Source organism: Drosophila teissieri, chromosome X, assembly GCF_016746235.2.
Source record: "Drosophila teissieri strain GT53w chromosome X, Prin_Dtei_1.1, whole genome shotgun sequence".
Taxonomy (NCBI): Eukaryota; Metazoa; Arthropoda; class Insecta; order Diptera; family Drosophilidae; genus Drosophila; species Drosophila teissieri.
The window spans coordinates 18,990,715-19,015,893 of record NC_053034.1 but is presented as its reverse complement, the minus strand read 5'-3'; the positions used below and the strand labels follow the sequence as shown (position 1 = coordinate 19,015,893).

The 25,179-nt window shown below is 52.4% G+C and overlaps 7 protein-coding genes across 10 annotated transcripts in view; 4 read left to right on the top strand and 3 right to left on the bottom strand.

Moving 5' to 3' along the window:
- Positions 1–231: 231 nt before the first annotated feature.
- LOC122625366 (5'-3' exoribonuclease 1) lies at positions 232–6,389 on the top strand. 2 transcript variants are annotated; one of them, XM_043805491.1, is made up of 12 exons: positions 232–474; positions 554–1,648; positions 1,723–2,031; positions 2,374–2,838; positions 2,897–3,165; positions 3,245–3,564; positions 3,620–4,513; positions 4,573–5,129; positions 5,190–5,630; positions 5,696–5,797; positions 5,859–5,939; positions 6,004–6,389. In XM_043805491.1, exons 1-12 carry the CDS (start codon positions 400–402, stop codon positions 6,073–6,075), a joined length of 4,680 nt encoding a protein of 1,559 aa, XP_043661426.1. In that variant the 5' UTR covers positions 232–399; the 3' UTR covers positions 6,076–6,389. The 2 variants fall into 2 exon arrangements, with proteins under 2 accessions (XP_043661426.1, XP_043661427.1); XM_043805492.1 differs by having other exon boundaries at positions 234–474; positions 5,862–5,939.
- Positions 6,390–6,580: 191 nt separating this feature from the next.
- Positions 6,581–7,227, top strand: LOC122624767. Its single transcript, XM_043804459.1, has 2 exons — positions 6,581–6,808; positions 6,870–7,227. The coding sequence occupies exons 1-2, from the start codon at positions 6,802–6,804 to the stop codon at positions 7,187–7,189; spliced, it is 327 nt and encodes a 108-aa protein (XP_043660394.1). The 5' UTR covers positions 6,581–6,801; the 3' UTR covers positions 7,190–7,227.
- A 264-nt stretch (positions 7,228–7,491) lies between these two features.
- LOC122623471 (N-alpha-acetyltransferase 16, NatA auxiliary subunit) lies at positions 7,492–11,876 on the bottom strand. Its single transcript, XM_043802660.1, has 6 exons — positions 11,417–11,876; positions 10,586–11,074; positions 9,707–10,494; positions 9,217–9,644; positions 8,472–9,124; positions 7,492–8,394 (listed from the first exon to the last, which is right to left on the bottom strand). The coding sequence occupies exons 1-6, from the start codon at positions 11,471–11,473 to the stop codon at positions 8,137–8,139; spliced, it is 2,673 nt and encodes an 890-aa protein (XP_043658595.1). The 5' UTR covers positions 11,474–11,876; the 3' UTR covers positions 7,492–8,136.
- Positions 11,877–12,143: 267 nt separating this feature from the next.
- LOC122623473 (28S ribosomal protein S14, mitochondrial) lies at positions 12,144–12,744 on the top strand. Its single transcript, XM_043802662.1, has 2 exons — positions 12,144–12,301; positions 12,362–12,744. Exons 1-2 carry the CDS (start codon positions 12,239–12,241, stop codon positions 12,683–12,685), a joined length of 387 nt encoding a protein of 128 aa, XP_043658597.1. The 5' UTR covers positions 12,144–12,238; the 3' UTR covers positions 12,686–12,744.
- A 40-nt stretch (positions 12,745–12,784) lies between these two features.
- On the top strand, positions 12,785–18,044 carry LOC122623470 (probable ATP-dependent RNA helicase DHX34). The gene is made up of 7 exons (XM_043802659.1): positions 12,785–13,434; positions 13,497–14,033; positions 14,088–14,458; positions 14,521–14,718; positions 14,787–15,715; positions 15,780–16,012; positions 17,322–18,044. Exons 1-7 carry the CDS (start codon positions 12,861–12,863, stop codon positions 17,900–17,902), a joined length of 3,423 nt encoding a protein of 1,140 aa, XP_043658594.1. The 5' UTR covers positions 12,785–12,860; the 3' UTR covers positions 17,903–18,044.
- On the bottom strand, positions 16,342–16,971 carry LOC122623472 (RING finger protein narya). Its single transcript, XM_043802661.1, has one exon. The coding sequence runs from the start codon at positions 16,969–16,971 to the stop codon at positions 16,342–16,344; it is 630 nt and encodes a 209-aa protein (XP_043658596.1).
- A 2,614-nt stretch (positions 18,045–20,658) lies between the features above and the next one.
- LOC122625173 overlaps positions 20,659–25,179 on the bottom strand; it is a 112,070-nt gene continuing 107,549 nt past the window's right edge. For all 3 annotated transcript variants that reach the window (XM_043805128.1, XM_043805130.1, XM_043805129.1), the window contains one exon: positions 20,659–23,082. In XM_043805128.1, coding sequence (XP_043661063.1) covers positions 21,848–23,082 — 1,235 coding nt within the window. In that variant the 3' untranslated portion in view covers positions 20,659–21,847. The remainder of the gene's footprint in view (positions 23,083–25,179) is intronic.

The following is a 25,179-nucleotide window of genomic DNA, read 5'->3' as shown; positions in this document are numbered from 1 at the left end:
CGGAGAATTGCATTTGGACAGGGCCGCCAAATCGCTTTTAATCCCACTTGCGGTTGCAATCACTTTAAGGTACAATCAGCTGCCTGTTAGCAATGAAAATCTTTAGCAGAAGATCCCTTTTAGGTTACACCAACCACATCGATTTGACATTGCTTTCAGTCTTTGTTCTTTCCGCGATTCATCAAAAGACAATGTAGCCGTACCTGCCACACGGTGACTGCGAAACGGTGTGGCAACGCCGCGCCTACTAATTGCAAATAAGGTGTTAATCAATACATGTTGATACGGATAAAACTACAAATTTTCGGCCAAAACACAAATCGGTTCATCTAAATTCGCACTGACAGAGGTGAAGCAGCACGGCCGCCAAACAGTCCAGAGTACATCCACAGCAGCGACATGGGTGTCCCCAAGTTCTTTCGCTACATCAGCGAGCGATATCCTTGCCTCAGCGAGTTGGCGCGGGAGCATAGCGTAAGTAAAGCTGGAGAGGATGTGCCTGTTGCTGTGGCTGCCATGTCATGCCGTGTACTACTGTATGCGCCCCTTTCAGATACCCGAGTTCGACAACCTGTACCTGGACATGAACGGCATCGTGCACAACTGCTCGCATCCGGACGACAACAACATTCACTTTCACCTGGAGGAGCACCAGATATTCCAGGACATCTTCAACTACGTGGACAAGCTGTTCTACCTGATCAAGCCGCAGCGTCTCTTCTTCCTGGCCGTCGACGGAGTGGCGCCCCGCGCCAAGATGAACCAACAGCGCAGCCGGCGATTCCGGTCGGCGCGCGAGGCGGAGCAGCTGGAGGCGAAGGCGGCGCAGCGTGGCGAGCGGCGGGAGCACGAGCGCTTCGACAGCAACTGCATCACACCGGGCACCGAGTTCATGGTGCGGCTGCAGGAGGGACTGCGCGCCTTCCTCAAGACGAAGATATCCACGGATCCGCTGTGGCAGCGGTGCAGCGTGATCCTGAGTGGCCAGGAGACGCCCGGCGAGGGCGAGCACAAGATCATGGACTACATTCGGTACATGAAGGCGCAGCCGGACTTTGATCCCAACACGCGACACTGCCTGTACGGCCTGGACGCCGATCTGATCATCCTGGGCCTCTGCACCCACGAGCTGCACTTCGTGGTGCTGCGCGAGGAGGTCAAGTTCGGGCGCAACGTGAAGCGCACCTCGGTGGAGGAGACGCGCTTCTTTCTGCTGCACCTGGGCCTGCTGCGCGAGTACCTGGAGCTGGAGTTCGACGCCCTGAGCACCGCCGAGCGCAAGTTGGATGTTGCGCAGCTCATCGACGACTGGGTGCTGATGGGCTTCATGGTCGGCAACGACTTCATTCCCCACCTGCCGTGCCTGCACATCTCCTCCAACGCACTGCCACTGCTCTACCGCACCTACATCCGCATTTACCCGACTCTCGGCGGCAACATCAACGAGAACGGCAAGCTCAACCTTCACCGCCTGCAGATCTTCATGTCGGCCCTCACCGAGGTGGAGCTGGAGCAGTTCAAGGAGCACGCCGACGACCTCAAGTACATGAACGCCAAGACGGAGGCGTTCGACATCGACGTCGCGGAGATCACCGATTCGCAGGACCTCGACTCCGATCTAGGAGCCCTCATCAACGAAAGCATGAAGGTATACACTTGTCGCACTGTCTGCCATCCTCCGCTCTCGCCCATTGAATGCTTGAATGCTCTTTCCTTCCACAGCTCTACGAGGACGACAGCGAGGAGGACTGGAGCGACGAGGAAGCGGTCCTGATGAACGAGTTCAAGAACTACAAGCGAAACTTCTACCGCAACAAGTTCAAGCGGGATCCGCAGGGCGAACTGATAGAGGAACTGGGCCACCACTACGTCAACGCGCTGCAGTGGGTGCTCGACTACTACTACCGCGGCGTGCAGTCCTGGGACTGGTATTACCCCTTTCACTACGCGCCGTTCATCAGCGACCTCAGGAACATTGAGCAGGTGCAGATCGACTTCCAGATGGGAACGCCCTTCCTTCCATTCCAGCAGGTGAGCTCCTTCAAGATCAATCTAGAAATTGCTTAACTCGGAACATGGTGATGTCATGGTGATCCGATCCCGTCAGCTTATCACTTCGCAAAGATAAACCAGCTACACAACTTAGACTATCATCTGCGTATCACTATTGGATCATATATCTGTCTCCCTCTAATCCGATGCTACTGCTGGAGCATTTAGTTGAAAGTAGATTCTCTAAGGAGTTTATCATTCTTAAAGCAGTCTTCTTAGCCATTTGCCATTACCAGTAATGAAATGCATTTAGCTGCCCTTCAAACACTTCGATAGATTCGCACTTTCCCCATATATCTACATACAATCTTCCACATGCAGCTCCTGGCGGTGCTACCGGCGGCCAGTTCCAAGCTGCTTCCCGTCGCCTACCACGACCTCATGCTGCTGCCGAGCAGCCCGCTGGCCGAGTTCTATCCACTGGAGTTCGAAAGCGACCTTAATGGCAAGAAGCACGACTGGGAGGCGGTGGTGCTGATTCCCTTCATCGACGAGCGGCGGCTGCTGGCCGCCATGCTGCCATGCGAGGCGCAGCTGTCGCTGGCGGAGCGGGAACGCAACCGACACGGTCCCATGTACCTGTACAACTACAGTGCGGAGGCGCAGGGTCCCATGCCAGCGCATCCGCCGCTGAGGGCCCTTCCTGAGCTCTACTGCACGGAGGTGGCCAAGTGGTCACGCGAAATCGCGCTCAATCTGCCGCACAGCGTGTGTGTTGAGCTGCCAAATGCGGCGAGGCACGTCTTCTTCCCGGGATTCCCCACCATGCAGCATCTGCCCTTCGACGTGAGTGACGCCTGAACGCATCTCCCTGCCCGCCTCTTATATGCTCCCTATTTTCCAGTTCGAGCTGCGCCACGACCGCGTCAAGGTGTTTGAACAGGTCAGTCGCAACCAGAACATGGTGCTGAAGCCGCGCAAGCGTCAGCTGGATGACACCCTGGAGGCGGTAGCCGGCCAGTACCTGGAGCAGGTGGTGCACATCGGCTGGCCGCATCTCGTCAAGGCGAAGGTGGTGCGCGTGGCCACGCGGGATCAGCGCGTCGACGAGGAGGGAATCGCGCAGAACGACTCGCGGCGTTTCGACTCGGAGTGCAAGTCGCTGCAGGAACAGTTGAGTGTGAAGCCGCCGCCTGCGCCTGCAGCCCCGCTGCTAATGCTCCTTCTTCTTTCTCCTCCTTTCTCCTGGCAGCTTTACCACCCGCATGGGAATACAGTTTGCCAACTATGACGTGCTCGTCTATGTGCGCACCTTCGCCGGCAGCTCGACGGAGTTCGGCGCCAAGGGGGCACTGAAGGTGCGCGACTCGTGGAGCAGCTCCGTCACCGGCTACCCTGCCCAGGGCGTGGTGGCCGAACTGGCGGTGCGGGAGAACATGCGCAAGCAGTTCCGCAACGTGGAGGACTTCTTTCCCGCCGGCAGCCCGGTCTTCTTGATCACCGAGCCTTATTACGGCAGCGAGGGCACTGTGCAGGACCCACTGCTGGCCTACACCAACGGTCGCATTCAGGGTAAGTCCGTCCCGCCAAGCCAAGACATCAGCCCATCATCCCTTCATCTCCGCAGTCAACATCAGGGTCCGACCGGAGCCGGAGGTAAGGGCGGCACGTCTGCTGCAGGAGGAGCGCGACCGGGACTACCTGAGCACCTACCAGGTCTGCCACTTGCTGAGGATCAGTGGGCGAGCCCTGGGACGCCTAACTGGCACCGTGTGGGTGGTGCTCGGTCCGCGGCGGCAGAAGATGGAGAACGTGACCAAGCACAACATTGGCCTGCAGCTCAAGTATCCACGGCAGAACGAGGAGCGCGCGGGATACTGCTGCCGCACGAACAACCAGTGGTTCTACTCCAGCCTGGCCCTCGATCTGATGCGCGACTATTGCGAGCGTTACCCAGACGTGATCACCTTCTTCGGCGACTCCAACGACCGCGCCGAGTACGTCTTCGAACAGGACGTGTTCCCCAATGAGGTGGGCGAGCATCGCGTCGAGGAACTAGCCAACTGGGTGCGCCAACAGCCGCACATGAAAGTGGAGCGCATCGCCTGCGGCTCCAAGACGGTCTGCCGCGAAACCGTCGAGCTCCTGATGGCCGCCGTTGAAGAGCTGCGCTCACTGCCCGTCAAGGACGTTAAGCTGCAGGTGAAGCCGCATCTGCTCATCAAGCCCAATGTCACACTGCCAGAAGCCTACCGACCACGCCGACCAGTGCGTCTGTTTGACCGCGTCGTCATCGTACGCACCATTTACATGGTACCTGTGGGCATAAAGGGCACCGTGATTGGCATCCACCCCGTTACGGATCCCAACCCGGTCCGCTTGGAGTGCGTCCATGCCGTCGACACCTTTTGCGAAGTGCTGTTCGACAAGCCAGTTCCGAACTGCAATGACATCCACGGCATCGCCCAAGATCGAGTCTACAAGGTCCCCGAGAACGCCCTGGTGATCATCAGCACGGACGGTAAGTGACATTCGGATTAGGTAGATGCATGACAATGCTCCAACTTCTTCTCCATGCAGAGCCAGCAGAGAAGCAGAACGACAGCGCACAGTCGGCGAGGGATCCAAAGTCGAATAGGACACGGGACGAGCCAGTCCGCGCGAGCAGCAGTCGCTATGTAACCGCAGCAGGGTCGACCTGGGTTCCGATCACGATGAAGACACAAATTTGCGACGAGTTCGTGAAAACGCGTGGCGACTCAAAGGCCAGGACGGATTCGTACAAGCCAGAGCCGCAGCCACAACCAGTGCCGCCGGCCCAGTCTGCCAACTGGCGGAAACGCGTCAGTGCCCCAACAACCAAGCCGCAGCCTACGTCAGATAATTGGCGCCAGAATCGGTCACGTCAACAAGGCGGCAGTTCCTTTGTTGTTCCGCCCACAGAAGCTACTTCTTCTTCCACTACATCTGCTGCAGTCCCGTCCGCAACGGTGACGCCACAGGCTCAGACTTTGGCGCTCATGTCGTTGTTAGGCTTAAAGAAGGACCAGGATTCGCAGCCACCACAGGAGCCGGCGCAGCAGCAACGTCCACCACTACTGCCACTGCAACAAGCTCCACTGCCGGGACTAATGCCCGTAACTGCTCCCTGCCCAGATGTGCCTCTTCCCCATTCAGCTAACCACGTTTCATTGCAGAATCTGCCCAAGCCACCGCTCTTCTGGCAGCAGGAGGCGCAGAAGCAACAGCAGGCGCAGGCGTACGCACAGGTGGAGACTGAGCGCATCAAGAGCCAGCAGTGGTTCAGAAGCGCCCCGACTGGAGCGGAGTTGGATCAGCCACCGTTGGGTGGTCCGGCAATGAGGCAGTCGCAGCAGCGGATGCACCCGCAGATGCAGCACGCCAACGCATTCCACTCCGGCTTCAACAATGGAAATCAGCCGCGTCCCAACAGGAACATCGCTGCGCAGAGCGCCTTTAACAACAACGTACGCATGCACCACCAGCACCAGCAGCAGCACCACCAGCACCAGCAGCAGCACCCATACTCATCGATACAAGATTTTGTGCCCATACAGGCGTACCGTCCCAAGAAATCAAATCGCGTCCAACCAGCCGGTCACCAGGACATCAATGTCGTAAGAAAAGTAACGAGGTTGGAACAGGGCTGTCAATTCAAGAATCTTTGTTTTCCGTGTTGCAGCAATCGACGAACGAAACCACAGACGCAAAGCCCAGTTCTAGTCTTCCGGAACAATCAGCTGGCGAACAGGCGATTGGACTGATGCAAACGCTGAAGATTCAGGTGAGCATTGCTGCAAGTCGAATCCGTGAGACACGTAATGATACGATACCCCTCGGTCCAGCAGCCGCCGACGTCGCAGTCCGAATCTGATGCGGTCTCATCAGGCAGTGCGAATGCGCCCACAGCATCGTCAACATCCCAGGTGATAGGAGAGAGAGAGACAGTTACGCTGCATCATTTACTCATCCAATTTGCTTCTGTTGCAGGCGACGAAGCTAAGGAAACAGCGAGTGCCTCGCATTGGCGCCAAATTCGATTTGGAATACATAATGCATTGAGACGATATTACACAGCATGGGGCCCACTCGATGAACTAATCTATTATGAATCCCAAAACCCGACGTCCAACGCCCAACGTCCCACGCCCAAACTTAGAAAGTTGACAAACGCGCATTCTTACCACCCACCTAACTGTAGGAATGCGAAGTTACTTGAACCTTATATTACCTTATTCTACATCCTAGTCTGTGCGAGGCACTCGAATTGCCGCATACGATAGACTGCTTTTCTTAGAGTTGTGGATTATGTGAATACCGAAATGAGACTGACTCATCTTTTTATTTTCTTGTAATAAATTCAACTTTTCCCCACATTCTTTTGCTACTGAATGCCAAAATGCATTGTGTACATTGGGTGCTGCAAAGGATCTGTCTTGTTGGTGGTTCCGTCACATTTTTTGAATAGTTTGCTTTCCGGAAAACTGGAACCCTTTCAAAAGAGTTTATCAAGTTGAGCAGTCAGTTAGATTTCAAATCTATTCTTTCGTCAAATGTATTCAAATCAAACATCGAAACTCCGAGGCTTCTAGGGAATTGCCAGATCAAGGAGGCTAGGAGCTAGCCCTGGCAGAAGTTAGACTATCCTGCATGCCTGCACTTTCCGCACACGTGATGGCAGGAAGCGTGCGATACTTTTTGACAGGCTAACGTCAAAATGGTCGCCAATCTGCCACTTGAATTGCGAAATCAGGCGAGCAGGTTGTCCCCAAAACGTTGAACAGGAAAATGGCAGGTATGGAACGAATCTACTGCCCCTAGTGTGGTCACTACCCTTCTTGATGTTCTTCCCTTAGAACAAGCACAAGAACCAGAGCAAAAGTACAGCGACAGCGACAGCGAGCTGCCCTCCGAGGAGGTCATGCTGGAGATCGAGGAAAAGCTTTCCCAGCCAGGATGGGAGGACCACGAGCGGTACATCACTGCAGCGGGGTCAGAGGCGGTGCCAATCACCATGAGGTCGCGGATACCCGAGAGTTTCGTCAAGGTCTGCCGGCATGAGCACGCCCTGGCGGAGCAGTCGACCCCAGTGCAGACTCGGCCGAAGCTTTGTAGGTTTTTCAAACTCAATTACAAGCCGCGTGTTCTCAATCTGACAGATTTACCCGAGGATTGAGAGCTCCTGCTTGACATTGTTGTTCCTAATAAAAGATGGCGTCGTTACACACATGGAGAATGCTCGCTTGTATGCTTAGTTAGTTCTTACAGCAGGGGTTCTTATATAGTGGGATGCAGTCAACCGACTATAGAAATAGGGAATACTCATGAGTATACATATGCTGATTAACCAGGGCAATCGCTCGGCTCAGCAAATCAAACATGTAGCTGGGACACAAGGACGCACAACGCATCCAGTGGAGTCCTGCCACTATTTGCCATAATTTGCACGGAATTAGAAGACTTGTCGTTGCTTACGAATTAAGGTTTTGATTTGCGTATAATTAATTACGACTTCATATGTACATACAATGCATTCGTTAAAAATAATAAAAAATAAGGTGTTGTTAAGAAAGCCAGCGGGTGTTGTCAACAAAGGTTCCATTTGATTCAGTTTTAGAAATCCCACAACAGTGGATACAACAACTTGGATTACTACATGGTTCGCGGTGCCGGACGTTCGACGTGCGACTCCCACATATCACCTTCGCACCATGTCGCACCGGATTCCTCATCGACTCGTCCTCGGCCGAAACCATTGTAGGATGCATTGTAGGATGCCGTGTGGATCTGCCTTGCGGACGGGTGACGGGAAGGGCACACCGCCAAGCCAACCGCCGCCACAGATCAGATCCGATCCGATCAGATAAACTCGGCCATGCCTAGAGCGGCGTGGCCTCCTCATCATAGCACTTGGTTTGTTGTTGTTAATAGTGAATTTTATTGTGGTTGCCGTTGTTTATAGAGCTAAGCTTATTCCTGTTCATATTGTTGGTTGTTAGTTAGGTTCGCTTCACTTCTCGTTATTGTTGCTTTTGTTGTGTTTGTTGGTGTGGTGGCCGCAGATCTGTGGTTGCTGTTACTAACTTTGCAGGCCCGGGTATCAGTTAGCAGTCTTGTTTGGTCCTAAGACGCTGCCGCTGCCGTTGCCAAAACAGACACCGGTTCACTAGAATCAACGTGAATCAACTGCTGCTGCTCCTCCTCCGCGCGCAGCTTGGCGGCCTCCTTCTCCTGCAGCTGAGCCTCCAGCTCCTCGACATTGCGAAAGATTCGGGCGTACTGGAAGCGCTCGTGGCACGCCTGCTGGTAGGAAGCGGCCTCTGCCTCGCACTCGCCAAACACATCGCCGTCCCGCAACGCTGTGTAGATTTTGGTGGCCTCCTGCGGAACACAATTCAAATTGCAAGGGTGAACAGGGGCCAATCAATGGGTGGGCCAATGGTTGGGCAATCACTTACCTCCAGCCGGAGCTTGGTCAGGTTGAAGCTAGTGACCAGCTTGATGGCGGCGGCCTTTTTACTATTGTCCAGCTCGTACAGACTGCGGGCGCCCTCGTATAAATGCAGTATGGAAGCGTTGTGTTTGGCAATGAACTCGTCGTTGAGCTGCTGGGGCGTCTTGCTGCCTATCAGTTCTTTGGTGGCCTTGTCCAGCACCTGTTGTACGTGCTCATTGAACGGCTGCTCCTTGGCGGCGATGGTCAACGACTTAACGAAGCGAATAATGCAGCTGTGGACTTCGGGGTGCGCGGGGTCGACGGCGCGAGCGCGCCGGATGCACTGCAGCATTAGGAGCAGTTTGTTCTTGCGGTAGTACACCTCGAAGGCCAGCAGGTGCGTCTCGATGCGCTCCTTAGCCAGCTGCTGCAGCGGCTTTAAGAAGTCGATGGCCTTCTCCAGCGGATCGTCCGTGCGCTCCAGCTTTTCGGCCACCAGCTCGTCCAACTGCGGAGCATCGGGGTCGGTCTCCTGGTTCGCCTGCTGCTTCGACTTCTGGTGCTGCTCGCGCTTCACCTGCGCCTGTGCGGCCTGCGCACTCTCCAGCTCGGCTTTCTTCTTGGCCTTGCGCTGTTTGCTGCGCAGCTTCTTCAGTTCCGAGGGGGGCAGGTTCTCTGTAACGAAGAATAACGAAGTCATCCAGCTGAGTAAACGAGCAAGGGAGCAAGGGAACTAATAGGGAACTGCTAGAGTACAGTGTACATACCAATGTCAATCTCTTCAATGGTTGTCTCTGACTTAAGCGGCTTGTCGTACAGACGAATGTACACCTCGATGGCGCACTTGGCCGCCTTGAAATAGAATGGATGCTGGCGCAGCACGTCCTCCAGTCGCAGCAGGCCAACGTAGGCACGCAGCGTCATTTTACGCATGCAGTAGGTGTGAAAATCGAACTGGTCCTCGACGATCTCGGCAAAGTGGCGCTCCACCTCGTGGCACTTCTTCAACGACTCGCCCCAGCGACCCATGCGCTGATAGGCCAGGGCACACTCCGTCTGGAACCACATGCACTGCATCTCGTTCAAGTTATCCATGGCGGAGACACCCTCGCGGGTGAACTTCGCGCAGATCTCCTCTGCCTCCTGCACCATGTTGGCGCGCAGCATGTACTTGGCGCACTTCGAATTGATGTAGCTGAGGGGAAACACATTGATGGTTACCATCGGCAAGTCTATGCAAGGGACGCGCACACTCACCGATCCGCCGTGTCCATGCTCTGGGCTTCCTCCAGCCAGACGTACGCCTCCACGGGATCGCCGGCATGCTTAAAGATACGACCCTTGGTGATAAGCAGCTCAATGAGTGTTGGCGTATGGTCGATCGCCACATTGATGTACTCCAGAGCGCGGTCCGTATCACGCATGTAGTCGTAGTGCTGCGCCAGAAACAGTGCCGTCCACACCAGCGCCGAGGCCGGCTCGACGGGAACCCCGGCGTCGGCATCTTCGCGAGAAAAGTGGCCGGAACGGGTAAGGTTCTCGAAATACTGCAGCGCCAGCTCCTCGATGACGGCCGCCTTCTCCGGTATCTGGTGTAGAGTGCGCACGTTGACAAATAGCGGCGGAATGCCCTTACGCAGACCGCGGCGCAGGTACTCGTCGGTCACGACGCGGAACTCGGCGCCGTTGGCGATGTTCAAAGGCAGGCGGCGAGGGCAAAGGGCGCGCGGATACTGCTCCTGGAACACGCGATAAATCGACACGACGGCACTTGAGTCGGTCACCTGGCGGGCGGCAATGTACTGCTCGTAGTAGAGCACGTTCTCTGGATTGCGGCGGATCAGAGACTCAAAGATGGGCACAGCCTTCTCCTGCTGCTGCAGCTTAATGTACAGATCGCCCATGGTCTCGCGAACGGCCAGCTTGTCGACGATCTGGGCCTGGTACTTGGTCAGGTGGTCCACGGCCTGCTGCAGACGATCCGACTCGATGAGTATCTGGTTCTGGTAGAGCAGCAGCTCCGAGTGGCGGTAATCGTGCGCCTCCTGCCCGTGGAGCAGAAACATGGAACGAGATAGACGAAAGTTTAGATGTATTGGAATACACGATGAGATCGGCAGGCAGCCAGGTACATACAATCGACGTCTGCGACTGGCTGAACGTCTCCAGGATGCTGTTGGCCATGTCGTAGTCACGCAGCAGATGGTAGCTCATGGCGAAACCGATCCAGGAGGCGTGCTGCGAGGGACGCAGCGTGAACAGGTGGTGGCGCGTCTCCTTGTAGCCCTCGAGGTCGCGCATTTGGATCTGGAGGAGCGACAGGTCCTTCAGGATCTGCAGGTTGTCCTTCTCCCACTTGAGCGCGTTGCGGTAGCACTTGATGGCCTCGTCGTACTTCTTGTCGCTACGCTGGAGCAGTCCGTAGACGTGCCAACAGACGTGGGAGCGCAGGTCGTTGCGCAGACCCAGACGCACATACTTGTAGGCCTCCTCGCGGCGCCCCAGTCCGTTCAGGGTGAGCCCCTTCATGGCCAGCGTCTCGCCGTGCTCCGTGTACTTGGGGTTGGACAGGATCTGCTTGGCCAGCTTGAGGCCATTTTTGTACTGCTTCAGTTCGTAGCATTTCTGTTTGGTACGGAAGACACAGAGGGGAAAAAGGTTTTAGTCAAAGTTTCTCGCATCCCGCGCAGTGCGGATTTTGAGGTTATGCGACCAGCGGGCCGAGCACAAACGTCGGCGGTTGATCAGGGCCCGCGATAGGCCGCCGAAGTCGCACATCTCGAGCAGCGGAGGCATCGCCTCCGGATTGCTTCTGCCAAAAATAGGCACTCTCCAACCTGACTTGGGCGAAAAAGCACATGGATGCCGAAGCCGGCCAAAGGCAGGAACGGAGGGAGGGGGCTATGCAGTGGAGGTATTGTGGGTGGGGGGAGGGCTGGGACAGCAGGGGCACCTGCACCGGCTTACAAGTAGCTTGCGGAAGAGCGCACCCTCCTTGGGCGGCAGGGGATCGCTGGAAGGCATCTCTGCAAGGCTGCGGCTGCTCCTCTCTTCGGCCTGCTGCTTCTTCTTCTGCTTGGTCGTTCTTGTTCTTCCTCAGCTGCTGACTGGGACTGGGTTTTCGCCTGGCCGTGAATTGCACCGGACTGCGGGATCTGTGGATCGGCGAGCTGAGCGGAGCTGAGCTGAGATGCGATGCCTCTTCTGCTGCTGCTCGGAAGCGGAGCTGGTCTCGATTGGCAGACTATACGGAGTAGACACACCACACACAAGGCGAAAACGGCGAACGGCGAACGGCAAACTGCGGGCACGGGCACGAGCAAATTTCTAAATCGACGTGAGACGGCCACACACACGCACACTGGCAAGCTCGACTGTGCACATGCACGCACTGACGCACGCACACTGACACACGCGTGTACGCGCGTCGCCGTGAATGGCAATGGTAATCGCACGCCGTTGCGAATGGGTGTGAACGCGCTCGTTTTGAATCGCGCTGCTTGACGGTTATGTAAAGCAAGTGATTTGTTAATTAAAACTTGTTTTGAAAGGCCAACGGCCAGCTAGCTTTTCATTTATATTCGTAATAGATTCCACCCAGCTTGCTCCGCCATCGTATTTGCTTTTACATTGCCTAGCTTTCGTGTTCGAATATAATAAGCAATGAATTTGCAATTCACCAGAAGGCACAACAGCTGTTGCCTATCGAAAGTCCCGTGCGATGCTAAGCCAACACGATAGTGAACAAAGTAAAGTGGCAAGAAGAAGAGCACCGGCGGAAGCAACAACATGAATTCTCTGGCCAGGATCGGGGGTTTTGTGTGCCAGTCCGTGCAGATAGCCGGCTGCGGGGTAAGTAAACGACATATTTCCAAGGAGGCGAAAGTAATGCCCAGCCCAATGTCCCAATAGCTGCAGCAGGTGCGCACAAAGTACGCCGATTGGAAGATGATTCGCGATGTAAAGCGGCGCAAGTGCGTCAAGGAGAACGCCGTGGAGCGACTGCGGATCAACTCGTTGCGCAAGAACGACATCCTGCCGCCGGAGCTGCGCGAGGTGGCAGACGCCGAGATCGCTGCCTTTCCTCGGGACTCATCGCTTGTCCGGGTGAGGGAACGCTGTGCGCTTACGTCACGGCCGCGCGGAGTCGTCCACAAGTACAGGCTCAGTCGAATCGTGTGGCGCCACCTCGCCGACTACAACAAGCTGTCCGGCGTGCAGCGCGCCATGTGGTAGTGCCTCCTCCTGTTAGCAATCTAGGGAAATAAACCATGTTAGTAGTCATCCACATTCAATAATTTTGTTATCGGTTTGGGTTCCTGCACAGCTGACCGTCTATCGATAACAGTGATATCGGACGCTGCCGGGAGAAGTAAATACAAGTTTTAGAAGCTATTTTGCTCCGGCGAAAATGTCCCGGAAATCAAAGACGACAGATGGGCATGCCTCCACCCGCCACAGGACACAGCTCAACCTGATCGAGTTCAGTTTCTTGGACCGCAAGGCGGAGCTGTCGGGCCTGCTGCAGGCCAAGAGCCGCCAGGCAGGCAGGAGTCTGGTGGAGAACGAGGCAGACTTCTGGAAGTTCGTGGCCAAGTACGAGGCCATGATGCGCTCCACGGGCCAACCCGTGCTGCCGCCCCGGCTCGCGGAGGCGGAGCTGACCAGTGTGCAGCCGTATCACCGCAGCAAGCACTTGGCATTGCGATTGGACGCTGACGAGCTGCTTCAGGAGGCGCACAACGAAATGCAGGCCCAGTTCCGGCATCTCCTGCTGGTGTACCTAGACTTCCGCCAGGCGGAGAAGTTCCAGCGCATCCGAAAGCTGCGGCAGTCACAACGCAATCTCCCCATTGCCCGCTTCCGGCAGGACTTGCGCGAGGCACTGGACACGTCCCGCGTGGTCATCGTGGCCGGTGACACGGGCTGCGGCAAGTCCACACAGGTGCCCCAGTTTCTCTACGACTTTGGCTACCGCAGCATTGGTGAGCTCGCCTCTTTTCCCCCGAGGTTTCCTTATTAATGACCCGATCCTTTAATGCCGTAGCTTGCACCCAGCCGCGCCGCTTGGCCTGCGTCTCCCTGTGCAAGCGGGTGGCGCACGAGCTGCTGGACGACTACGGCAGTCGGGTGGCCTTCCAGATCCGCTTCGAACGCAGTCGGACGCAGCTCACCAACATAATTTTTATCACGGAGGGCCTGCTGCTGCGGCAACTTGCGGTGGCCGCCAACCTCGACCAGTACGACGCCCTCATATTGGACGAAATCCACGAGCGCAACTTGTTCGGTGACTTTCTATTGGGTGTGACCAAGTGCCTGCTAAGGGCGCGGCCGCAACTGAAGCTGATACTCATGTCTGCCACCATCAACGTGGAGCTCTTCCACGGCTACTTCCGCGAGGAGGGCGCAAGGCTGGTCCAGGTGCCGGGACGCCTTTTCCCCATCAAGCTGCGCTACTTGCCGCCTCCTGCACTGGAACTAAAGGCGGGGCAAGCGACGGCGGCATCCAAACGCTTTAAGGGCACCCGGATCGACCCAGCGCCGTTTGTCCAGGTGCTCAGCCTTATTGACCAGCAGTATCCAAGTGAGTTTAGCTATCATGTTTCTGTAGGGCTCGACTGATAAACATCTTACCCAGCCACCGAGCGCGGCGATGTGCTTATCTTCGTCAGCGGGGTGAACGAAATCGAATCAGTTGTGGAGGCCGTCCAAGAGTACGCCACCGAGCAGACTCACTGGCTTGTCCTGCCGCTGCACAGTGGCCAAGCGATGGCGGAGCAAGGCAAGGTGTTTGACTACGCACCTGAGGGCATGCGCAAGTGCATTGTGTCCACCAACATAGCCGAAACGTCGCTCACCGTGGACGGCGTGCGGTTCGTGGTTGATTCTGGCAAGGTCAAGGAGATGAGCTATGACGCCATATGCAAGGGCCAGCGCCTGAAGGAGTTCTGGGTGTCCAAGTCGTCTGCGGATCAGCGCAAGGGTCGTGCTGGGCGCACGGGACCAGGTGTAAGCTAGTACCTAAGCCACGATCGCTCTATTTCTCATAAATTCACACTTTCCGGGCGCAGGTCTGTTTCCGGCTCTACACCGCGGAGCAATTTAACGCTTTCGAGGCCTATCCCACTCCGGAAATCTACCGCGTGCCGCTCGACACGATGCTGCTGCAGATGGTGTCCATGGGGCTGCCCGACGTCAGGGCCTTTCCCTTCATAGAGGCGCCGGAAACGGAGCGCATAGAGCAGACCATTCTGGCACTTAAGCAACACGTGAGCATTTCACCGATAATCAATTATGTAGACCCCAATTAAACCTGGTCTCTAATCTCTAATGGCAGTGCGCTCTCAGCGTGGAGGAGAAGATCACACCATTGGGCAGCTCGCTGGCCAACTTGCCCGTGGAGCTGTCCATCGGCAAGATGCTGCTCATGGGCTGTGTGTTCCCCGACGTGGAGCAGCTGCTGACCCTGGCCGCCATGCTGAGCGTGCAGAACCCGCTGACGAATCGTGCCCATACAGACCAGCGCTGCGTGCGCGAGCGGGAGTCGCTGGAGTCCGATCAGGGCGACATCTTCACCCTGGTGCGCCTCTACCGCGAGTGGGTGCAGCTCAAGATGCGGCGCGATGGCACTCGGCAGTGGTGCCGCCGATTGGGCATCGAGGAGCAGCGATTCTATGAGGTGACCAAGCTGCGTCAGCAGTTCCAGCGCATCCTCGAGGGCTGCGGCATGGTGGTGGCCAGCGGTTCGGACGCCCAGCTGACCAGTGCCGAGCGCGCCACGCGGCATGGTGAGCTGCGCCAGCTGAAAGCCATGAAGCGCCGCCAGCGATTTGAGCAACCCCGTCAGCGCAAGTTGCTTAAGCACAGCGCTGGACGGGCAGCGGAGGACGAGGAGGAGCGGGATGAGCCACAGGGCGACGACATGCGGGACGTGGACTTCCGGCTGCGGTTCGATCCTCGGCAGCTGTCGCTGCTGGAGCGTTCGGCGCGGCTCGACCGACACCGCGACGTTGTGCTAATGAAGCTGCTGCTCGGCTGCGGATTCTATCCACAGCTGGCCATAAGCGACGAGTTCAACTACTGCAAGGGCGGTGGCCAGCAGTTCTTCCACACGCGGCTCAAGCCCTTCCTGCTGCAGCACCCTAACTCGCACTTCGCCAAGCACTTCGAGCTGCTCAAGCTGTCCGACAGCGATCTGCTGCCCAAGCCGGACTTCTACACGCTCAAGCATCCGCTCAGCGAGCGCCACCAGCTGCTCTGCTACCAGTGAGTGCGGCAGTAGGTAATTGTAGCCTAATACTAATACTAATCCCCCAAAACTACTCCACAGGTCGCTGCTGGAGACTGCGAAGCCCTATCTGATCAACTGCATCCGCCTGCCGGCTGCACAGACGCTATTGCTCTTCAGTTTCGCCATCGACACGAACGCGGGCATCACCCAAATCGTCTGCGACGGTTGGCTGGGATTGGATCTGCCCACGCCTGGCAGCGGTATGGAGCTTCTTAGTCGGGCCATCGAGTTGCGCCGGCGTTGGAGCAGGCTGCTGTACGCCAAGCTAGACGGTAAGTGCTCCTCAGGAATATTTAAGCTACTCGGCGGATTTTATAGTTCTGTAAGCTAAGTATATAGTTTTGCGGCATTTTCTTGTATGGTTATCATATTCAGCACATTGGTAGTTGAATCTTTTTATTTGAGAGGCAAGAGAAAACAATTCATTCGGTTTGTATGGAGATTTCCCTCACATAGGGCAGGAACTGACCTAATGAAAAATAACTATTAGTTAATACATTGTATTCATACAATTAGAAAAGATATATAGATAGATGAAAACAATGTTATATCATTATAGTCTTAGAATTCCTATAAAAGGCCGTAAAAGTAATCGAAGTGACTAAAGGCGAAAGTCTTTAGTGTTACCGCCAAAGGATCTTCTCCGCGTTGGGCGGGAATCCATATCCGCGTCTGGGCAGAAGCTATCGGAAGGCTTATCCGACTGGGTTTGGTCCGAAGTGCTGACAGATGTGTTCCAGGCTTCCTTGAACTCCGGCGTATGGAATCTTTCGTCCGTGCTGTGCCGGCGCCTCTTCTCCGCATCCTCGTGGTAAGCGATGTAGGTGCGCAGTTCGGCGATACGCTTCTTTTCCTCCACGACCTTCTGGTTCAGCTGCGCCTCCATCTTGCAAAAGCCCTCCAACTGGCGCTTATTCTGCTCCTGCTGCTGCAACTGGCGGTAGAAACCCAGGTTGTCCGATGCCCGCTGGTCTGCCTGGAACTTGCTGATCTTGCGGTAGATCTGCTGGAAGCGCAGGGGATCCTCGAAGTAGTTGGCCACGCAGGTGGGCATGTCCCGGTTGATCTGGATCGTTTTGAGCGCCCGTCCGCACAGAGGGCAGATCCTTTCTTGCGAGGATTGGCCCAAACATGGGCCGCAGATGACGTGCCGACACTGGGTCAGGTGAAAGGGCACGGCCGGATCAGTTTTGCGATGACGAAAGCACTTGTTGCAATGCACTCGAAACATATTGAAAAATACTTTTCTCCTTCAAAAATTGTTACTTTGATATTCAGTTAAGTCCAACGGTTCCTACTTCAGCGGTCTGGCTACTCTGCCAACAGACTTTCACCATACTATTGGGATGTGGTGTTTTGCAATTTAAAGATTTTTCACCATGATATTTTAAAGCGTATATTAAAACCATAAAATGATTTTTTGCTCTTAAGATATGTTTAGAAACATTCTTCAAGTATTTATATAGTTATCTTTCGTTTATATTTGGACTGTTCAGTTTTAGAAAATGATTGTTGTTCTTAACATTCTGAGTAAATGGACCTTAGTTACCTAATATAAAATTAATATTTTCCATTTTGCAGACCTCAACAGCAAACAGGAAGCACCTTCCCATTCAAGTGACGACAGAAGCAGCACGCTGTGGCACGATCTTGTGGACTATATGGCGCTGGACGTGGCCTATACGATTCGCCGGCTGCTTCCCGCCGATATCAAGAGGCTCTACTCTCACCAGGCCCCGTCGACAAGACTCACAGAGCTCAAGGAGAACCCCTTTGCCGTCGACTATCCTATGACCCCGAACGAAGAAAAGGGCGGACTCAACGTATCGGAGCACGTGGTGTACAGCTGCTTGGCGGAGCAGCAGTGGACGACGGCCATGGACGCGGCTCTACGGGCAGAGCCATGGAAGTGCACGCGCTGCGATCTCGAACTCGAGGAGTTCGATGTGCTGGAGCAGCTGGTGCACCGGCCCAAATGCAAGGGTCGCAAGGCGCACGGCCAAAAATCGAAACCAACTAGCACGGAGACCTCAACGGAGGCACCCACGAGCTCGCGCTCGCCCTCCTCCGGCGGCTATTACTGCGACACCTGCAACAGGGAGTTGCGGCTGTCAAAGATCGACATCCTGCGCCACAAAAAGCAGTGCCGACATAACAAGTAATCGACTGAATAAAAGCAATAATTATACGAAAACAGACAAGAAAGTATATGTGAAATGCGCTGATTTGATATTGTAAACTTTTAACAAATCAAATTAACTTTTGGGCCAAGAAACCGTCAACGAAAGGGCTTTGATATTAAAAACCGTGATACTCGTATTAGCCCTGGAAACAAAATGTTTTTATTTGCCGGAAATCAACTAAAAAGTAATAGGAAACGTTAGCTTGCTTTAATTCAGGGACCCTTCAGACACGCTACGATGAAAAAAACGCACCGTTAAATTTTAGCCAGAAGTTATTATTCTGTTTTTCCAACCAAAAATGTTCCGGTTTTGGGCCAAAACAATGGCATTTTTAATTAAAATCAATTATAACCCGTTCGATTGCCATTGAAGCCGAGGGGAAATTTCCATTTTAATCAAATTGGTCAAAGAATGAATTTATAGAATAAATTATCCGATACGAAATATGTGATTTGATAGCTATGCCTGTTAGCTACACAATAGGTAGATGCTTAAGTGGCGCTGCTTATTTTAACTGAATTGCAATTTGTGAAGTTGCCAGGAGTCAAGACTTGAATTTTCGACTGACAACAGAGCTTGCAGAATTCGTCACCCTTTTGCTATGTAGGGATTGTCCTTTTGCACAATTTTGTAGCTCACAAAATAGTTTTTAGCTTAGGACGATGACAAAACGGATTTAGAGATTTGTATTGGATCTGCACCTTAATGCGGCGCTCCTTTCGCCCGTGCTGTTGTTGTCCTAATCTCAGGACACAGAAGCTGCGCTTGTTTATGAAAAGGTCTTTGGCTGTCAAGCTGTCCAATTTTCAGATATAGTTGTGCGCTTCCTCGGCAGGGCAGCTAGCTCCCTCTGCTTCGCCCGACTGTCTACTTCCTCGGAACTACATTGTTGTTACTGTCGAGCTCTGTGCTTTGCTTCCCTCAGCTTACTTGTCCGCTTTTTCCCAAGAAAGAAGGATGGAACTGAGTTACCCGACTGTGGGATACCCACTGCTAACTTGTTACAAAATGCATTGCCTACTTAAGTGCGCCAAGACAATGTTCTGAAATGCGTTGTGTGTTGCAAACAAATATCCATTAAATGCATTAAAAAGTAGACAGTACGCCAGTTCGCGTGGTGTGCCAGAAGTCCTGGTTCATTTGGCGAAGGATCCTTGTTCCGGAGACCTAGATTTTTCGTGTAACATGGCTACAACGACATTTCCGTTAATGCTGGTCAATTATATACATTCGTGCTGCACATTTCTGCTGAAAAACAGCATGCTCTTTGCCGATACAAGTAAATGGAATAACAAGAAACTTTTGGGCAACATTCTGCGATGTCTTACAAAAAAGTGTTGCATGCTTTCGGGCGTGTGCAGCATGCTGTCCTTTACACACACACACACTGACACTGGCTTGTTTAAAAGTTGATTTCAATATAAGTTTTATGTTGCGTAATATCGAAAAGGGCGACAGCGCCCTGGCGGGCATTAACTTTTAAATTTTCTATCATGAATCGAAGTGTTTCGATTAGGCGGACAGCTGTCGACATACACTGCAGAAAATAGCTGAAATAGTTGAGCAACCTGTGAGTCTGTAGTGGCTGAAAGGAAGTCGCGTTCGAGTAAGAAAACACCTGGTTGGTTGGATTCCTTTTATTCATAGTTTATTTCAATATTTTATATGTTAGGCAAATTATGCAAAATGATAAAAAAAACGTATATATAAGAACCCTTCTAGCAATTACAGTTAGATTACAATTTATAATTATAATTGTTTTGATTTTGAGCTAATCTGAACAAATTGTTCGCAACGTTACAATATTTTTTTGTATTTTCGTTCTGTTTCTTTTTCTGTTTCTGGTTTTACAAAATGCCTGTATAGAGCTTTGAATTTCTGAGATATTTATTACAATCATGTTGCGTTTGTCCAAATTCGAAAGCAAACTTTATAAATAATTACTCTGTAAATAACTGCGAATACAAAAAAAACGAGCACAATAAAAATGGTAAGGTAACTTATGATTTACGTAATACTTTTGCTTATTTAAAACCAAGTATGGGTTGGGTGTACACTCGCAGTTTCGTTGATTCTCCTAGTAAATCCACATCAAGTAACGATTTTCTAGGGGCAAGTTTGGGGCGGTTCTTTACACGTCTATATCTATTGAAAGCACTGGCTCTTAACTCTCCGATCCTTTTTTCAGGCCTGCCTGGGGCAACAAGCCACATATTCTTTAGAGTGTCCTCGTCTACTTCTGCTTCCCCTCACACGCTCGAAATGAAGTAGTTTGGCAGTGCCTGAGAGTGCGTTTTTATTAAATAAAATCGCATCTGCATGCCAGTGGATTGCCAGTGCGCTGCAGGAAACTAGGCGTATAATTGGTATAAATAATAGGAAACTGCAGGTTGATTGGCAAATATCGTACAGCATGGCAAAGAATGGTAGGTAGGTTGTCTGGACTCAACTGCAGCTTTACTACCAGGGTAGTAAAGTAGTAGGTGCTGGATTGCCCAATGTTACCCATTGGACTTCACAATACTTTGCGGGTATATTCGTACTGATGTAGTGCGAGTGACTGCCGATGAATGCCTTGCATATGCGTTCGTTTGGATACTAAATGAGTCGGGTGAAGGTAATTTGAGGGTTTTTGAGTGTTTTCGCCTTGCCTAGCCTATAACTCCTCGTTTCTTCGCAGTGGTTGTGGTAGTGGTAATGGGAGGTTGGGTGTATATTTAATGCCTAGAATGTCATACGTGAGTCCATGTACATACAAATTTATTTAATATGTCTTTATAACTAGTACAATCGTAATTATAGCTGCGCGCCCTCCCTCTAGACTATATGTATACATAGAAGTTTCAATTCATTGTTTTAATTGCGAATGCAAACTCTTTATCCTACCGCTAAACGCACTTAACAAACTTACCCGCTATAAATATACTTTCATGTAGTTTAATTCCCGAATCGCGTGGTGGCTGTCGTAAAACTAAAAAAAAAATTAAGGATGCAAGTGGTTCCTTACGCTAATATAAGTATATATCATTAATATATATATATATATATTTATATATATGTATCTATATATGGTAGCCTAATGCGATTAACTGTATGCCTTTACATTTACAATTTTAAAAAATTTGGAAAAAATTAAGTGTTTTATTCCTCTTCATTGCGCTTAAACAAACTGTCGTTGATTTGAAAGTTCTTTATGTATACTTGTTCATAATAGGATATTTCTTGTTCTAGGGTTCATATAAGTTTAAAATTGTGTGTGGTGTGTATATATATGTATGTCTCTTTATATACGAATAATGCATTTTGTACCGAACTAGCTATAGTCTACACAAAAAAAGGTGGTTTTAAAATTGGGTTTTACGTATATCCGCCTATACGAATTTGGGATTAGATGCTCCTAAAAGCGACTTCATCGCCCTAACGGATTTGAGTCTCTGTCTATTTGCTTTTTAACCATCATCCACCAACTCGCTGACGATTACATATTGCTCGTCGCATTTGCCTTTCTTCTGTTGTGTTGCATGTTCATCGATTTAATTACTAAAACCTACATCAGTCGTTTGGCACACAAGTCAAGCAGTGGCGTGAACCACGGAACAGAATCCTTCCGCCGGCTATTTTTACAAGCCGCAACAGCGGATGTTGATGTTCATGTTGATGTTGATGTTGTATTTTGTTGTCGACTGGGGGCTGCAACCCTTCCCTCCACGCCATAAAGTTATCAGCTCCAGCTCCAGCTCCAGCTTTTAGCCCGCCATGGATTCCCCATTCCTCGTCCACTGGATCCGCATCTACTGCTGCTCGCTGTCAGCAGCGACATGCCAACGCATCCCATTCCATCGCATTGCATCGCATCTCGGTTCAATTGGTTGTAGTGCATCACATCGCCGGCTGCCGACGATGGGGATCGCCGTGGGTGCCAATCTAGACCTCGGTGCCATCCTCGCCCTCGTCGTCGAAGAGCTGGCTGGTGCTGCCCTGGCCGCTGCGCGTCGTCGTCACGGACATCTTCTTCTTGGGCTTCGGTGGTGGGCGTGGTGGGATCTTGGCGGCCTTCGGGGAGTCGCCGCTGCTGCTGGCGTGGCTGGGCGAGACGGCAGCGCCCGAGCCGGGTGAAAGGTAGGCGGCGTGGCCCAGTCCGGCCCCGCTGATGCTGGAGCCGGGCAGTATCGTGATCCCCTGTTGCCGAACTCCGTACAGGGGCTCCGTGTCCATGGAGCCCAGTCGCTGCTGCTGCTGCAGCTGCTGGTGCTGCTGGTGCTGTTGCAACTGCTGTTGCTGCTGAATCAGCTCGTGTATGGGCTCGTAAATCTTGCTGGCATTGGTCGCCGAGGACACCGATGTGAGGCTGGGCGTGGCCGGAAGGGGCCGGTCCCGCATCGAGTACTGCTGACCAGCGGCCTGCGAGCCGGCGATCTTGGTCAGATTGAGGGTGGAGTTGCCGCCGGCGGTGGTGCGCAGTCCCAAGTTATCGTACACGGGCTCCGCCTGCAGTTCCGCTGTGGTGGCGGTGCCCGTCTCGCTGGGATTTGGCGATGTGGGGCTCTGGAACTCACTTAGCTGTATGGTTCCGTGGCCAGCGGCGCCGGACGTACTGGGCGCCCAGCTGGGGGCGCGCGGCTTGCGCGGAATGGTCATGTATCCCTGCTTCATGACCACGCCCGTGGCCGGCGAGTAGACGACCGGTGCGGGCAGGAAGGGCGATGTGGTGGCCAGCGGATGCTGCTGCTGCTGTTGCTGCTGCTGGTGCTGATGCTGCTGCAGTTGGTGGTGGTGCTGGTGCTGGTGCTGGCGACTGCTGTTGGCGGTGGCGATGAGCGCCAGGTTGCGCGACTTGGGATGCTGCAGCGTCATGAAGCCGTTGTGCGGTGCCGTCATCGTCTTGGTGCCGTAGATGCCGTGCGGCGTCATGTGCGTGTAGACCGGACTGGTCAGCGACGGCGGCGAGCGGATGCCGTAGATCACCTGGTCGGGGATGTTCGACTGCGAGGACTGCATCGAGGGCGAGGTGGGCGGCACGCGGGCGGGAAAGGCCAGCAGATCCGGTGGCAAGCTGTTCGCGTACGCATCATCCACGTAGGTGTGTCGAGATCGGGGCGTGGTCGTCGTATCCGACATGGCCACTGAGACGGCCTCCTCATCGCGCGAGTGATTGGCCACTGGAATGGAGAAGGAGTTGGTTTACATTATAAACTGGTACCTTTATCTATAACTACATCTATCGTAAACCACATCTATCCTAAATCCTACTCTACCGCAGCGGTAATCAACTGCCAGTGGTCGCCATTAAAGGCACCCATGTTTCCATGTAACCCATGGTTATTCTTTACTTTAATCCCACTCCTTTGTGGAGTTCCTGTTGAATGCGGCAAATTTCACTATGCAATTCATTTCGAACGAATATATTGCCAGGAGCTGTGTTGCGTGGACAAAAAGGAGGGATTAATTCCGTTTGATTTTCCTACTATGCTTTATGTATTCGGGGGATATTCAATAGTTATGTGCCTCGCAAAGCCCTCTGTGGCTTAATCCGGCGTCCGCGTCCGTGGGAAATAGTTTTGACAGCCATTTCTTTTGAAAAATAATGATTCTTGGGTAGGTAATCCCTCGCCGTGGAAACGGAGCACACTTGGCACATGTCACTGCTCGTTTGCCCAATCGGACAGGGAACACTGGGCTTAAGTGACACGAGCTCGCTTCAGTTCAGTTCAGTTCAGTTCAGTTCGCAGTTCAGTTCATCCCAGTCCAGTGCAGAGCGGTCCATCAATTGCATTCAATTGTCTTTCCCATTGTCAGCGCACTCCAATTGTCAACGCCAATTGGCTTCTTTGCTACTTGTTTGTTTTAGTTTCTTGTATGGTTTTATTGAATATCCCCGTGCCACGAGAAGAGATTTGAAAAAAGGCGACTACATGCCATCGCAAATGTGATGGATTATAATATAAACCATAATAGTTATGTACTATGTATTCCTTCTCATAGCAGTTCCATATAGCACAGTGTGTTCACTCTGTCTTTACTTCATCACATTATAGCTTTAATATACAAACTGATAAAGTAAAACGAAACTAAAGCCCTTCGGCCTACATAGCGACTGTAGTAGTACTACTGTGACTTTGCCCCACTTATCTCATCATTAAGATATCAAGCCGCTTGTTCAGACATCCACAGACATCCATTTATGTGATGACTGATGGGTAGCGGGTAGCGACTGGCCAATCGAATGTGGCAACATCAAGTGCAAGATTAGCTAATAGATTCATCGCGAATCCCCGTGATTTACGGGGCTAATTTAGTTTGACAGAATCGTTTAATATTGCCATGGCCATGCGACTATGTAGTGCTGTGCTACGTAGTGTTTGCCAAACATTGTTGGTTTTGTGGGCTCTGCGCTTTCCCAAATAGTTGATGGGCAATGGGCACTGGGAAATGGGAAATGGGAAATTTTAAGCAAACAAGCGACGGCCTGGCCCCAGGAGTTCGGGGCCAGGTTAACCATTTGGGATCCCGGGGCAAATGAAATTTCGGTGTTGCCTTTTCCGCGAAAATACAAGTGTGTTTGCATTGGCACACGAACTGGCACTGGCACTGGCATTGGCATTGGCGTGGTCATTCCGTGGACAAACGTCCTGGAGTGCCATCCAGATGGAAACACTGTCCAAATAGAGACGAACATCCCGTGTTGACAAGCGTCTCGCATCATTTGCTGCCCAACCGCATTGATGATGACACATAAAATAAGCCATGTAGCTCGTTATTAAATCGCAAAATTGCTACTACTCGTGAATGCCCTGTGAAAAGTAGGTTGGTATGTTTACTAATCTCTTCGAGGAGCGTGAGATCTGCCGTTTTTTCAAACTTTGTCATGTCATTTATTAACATTACACGGCAATTTGCCTGCTTTTTCTGCTCCACAACAATGGCAATTTATGATTGTTATTGAAAAAGCCAGGTCATAATCACAACTGCTGATTGAAAGAGCAACAACTGGCGAGTAGCAATTGCATTAGGTGTGGAAAAATGGAAAAATGGAAAAGTACATGGAAATGGAATGGAAGTGGAGCCACACTTTGGATTTAGTTGGCCACTAAATACGCAGTTTTTACAAATAATAAACAGTAATGACGGAATAAAATATGCAATCATGGCCAGCATGTGTGGTTACAATTTAGTGTGGCAATAAAAACTTAAATCCTTAACATTTTCGCGCTTAAATAGAAGGCATTTGTGCAAATGTGCAAATGCATTGCAATATT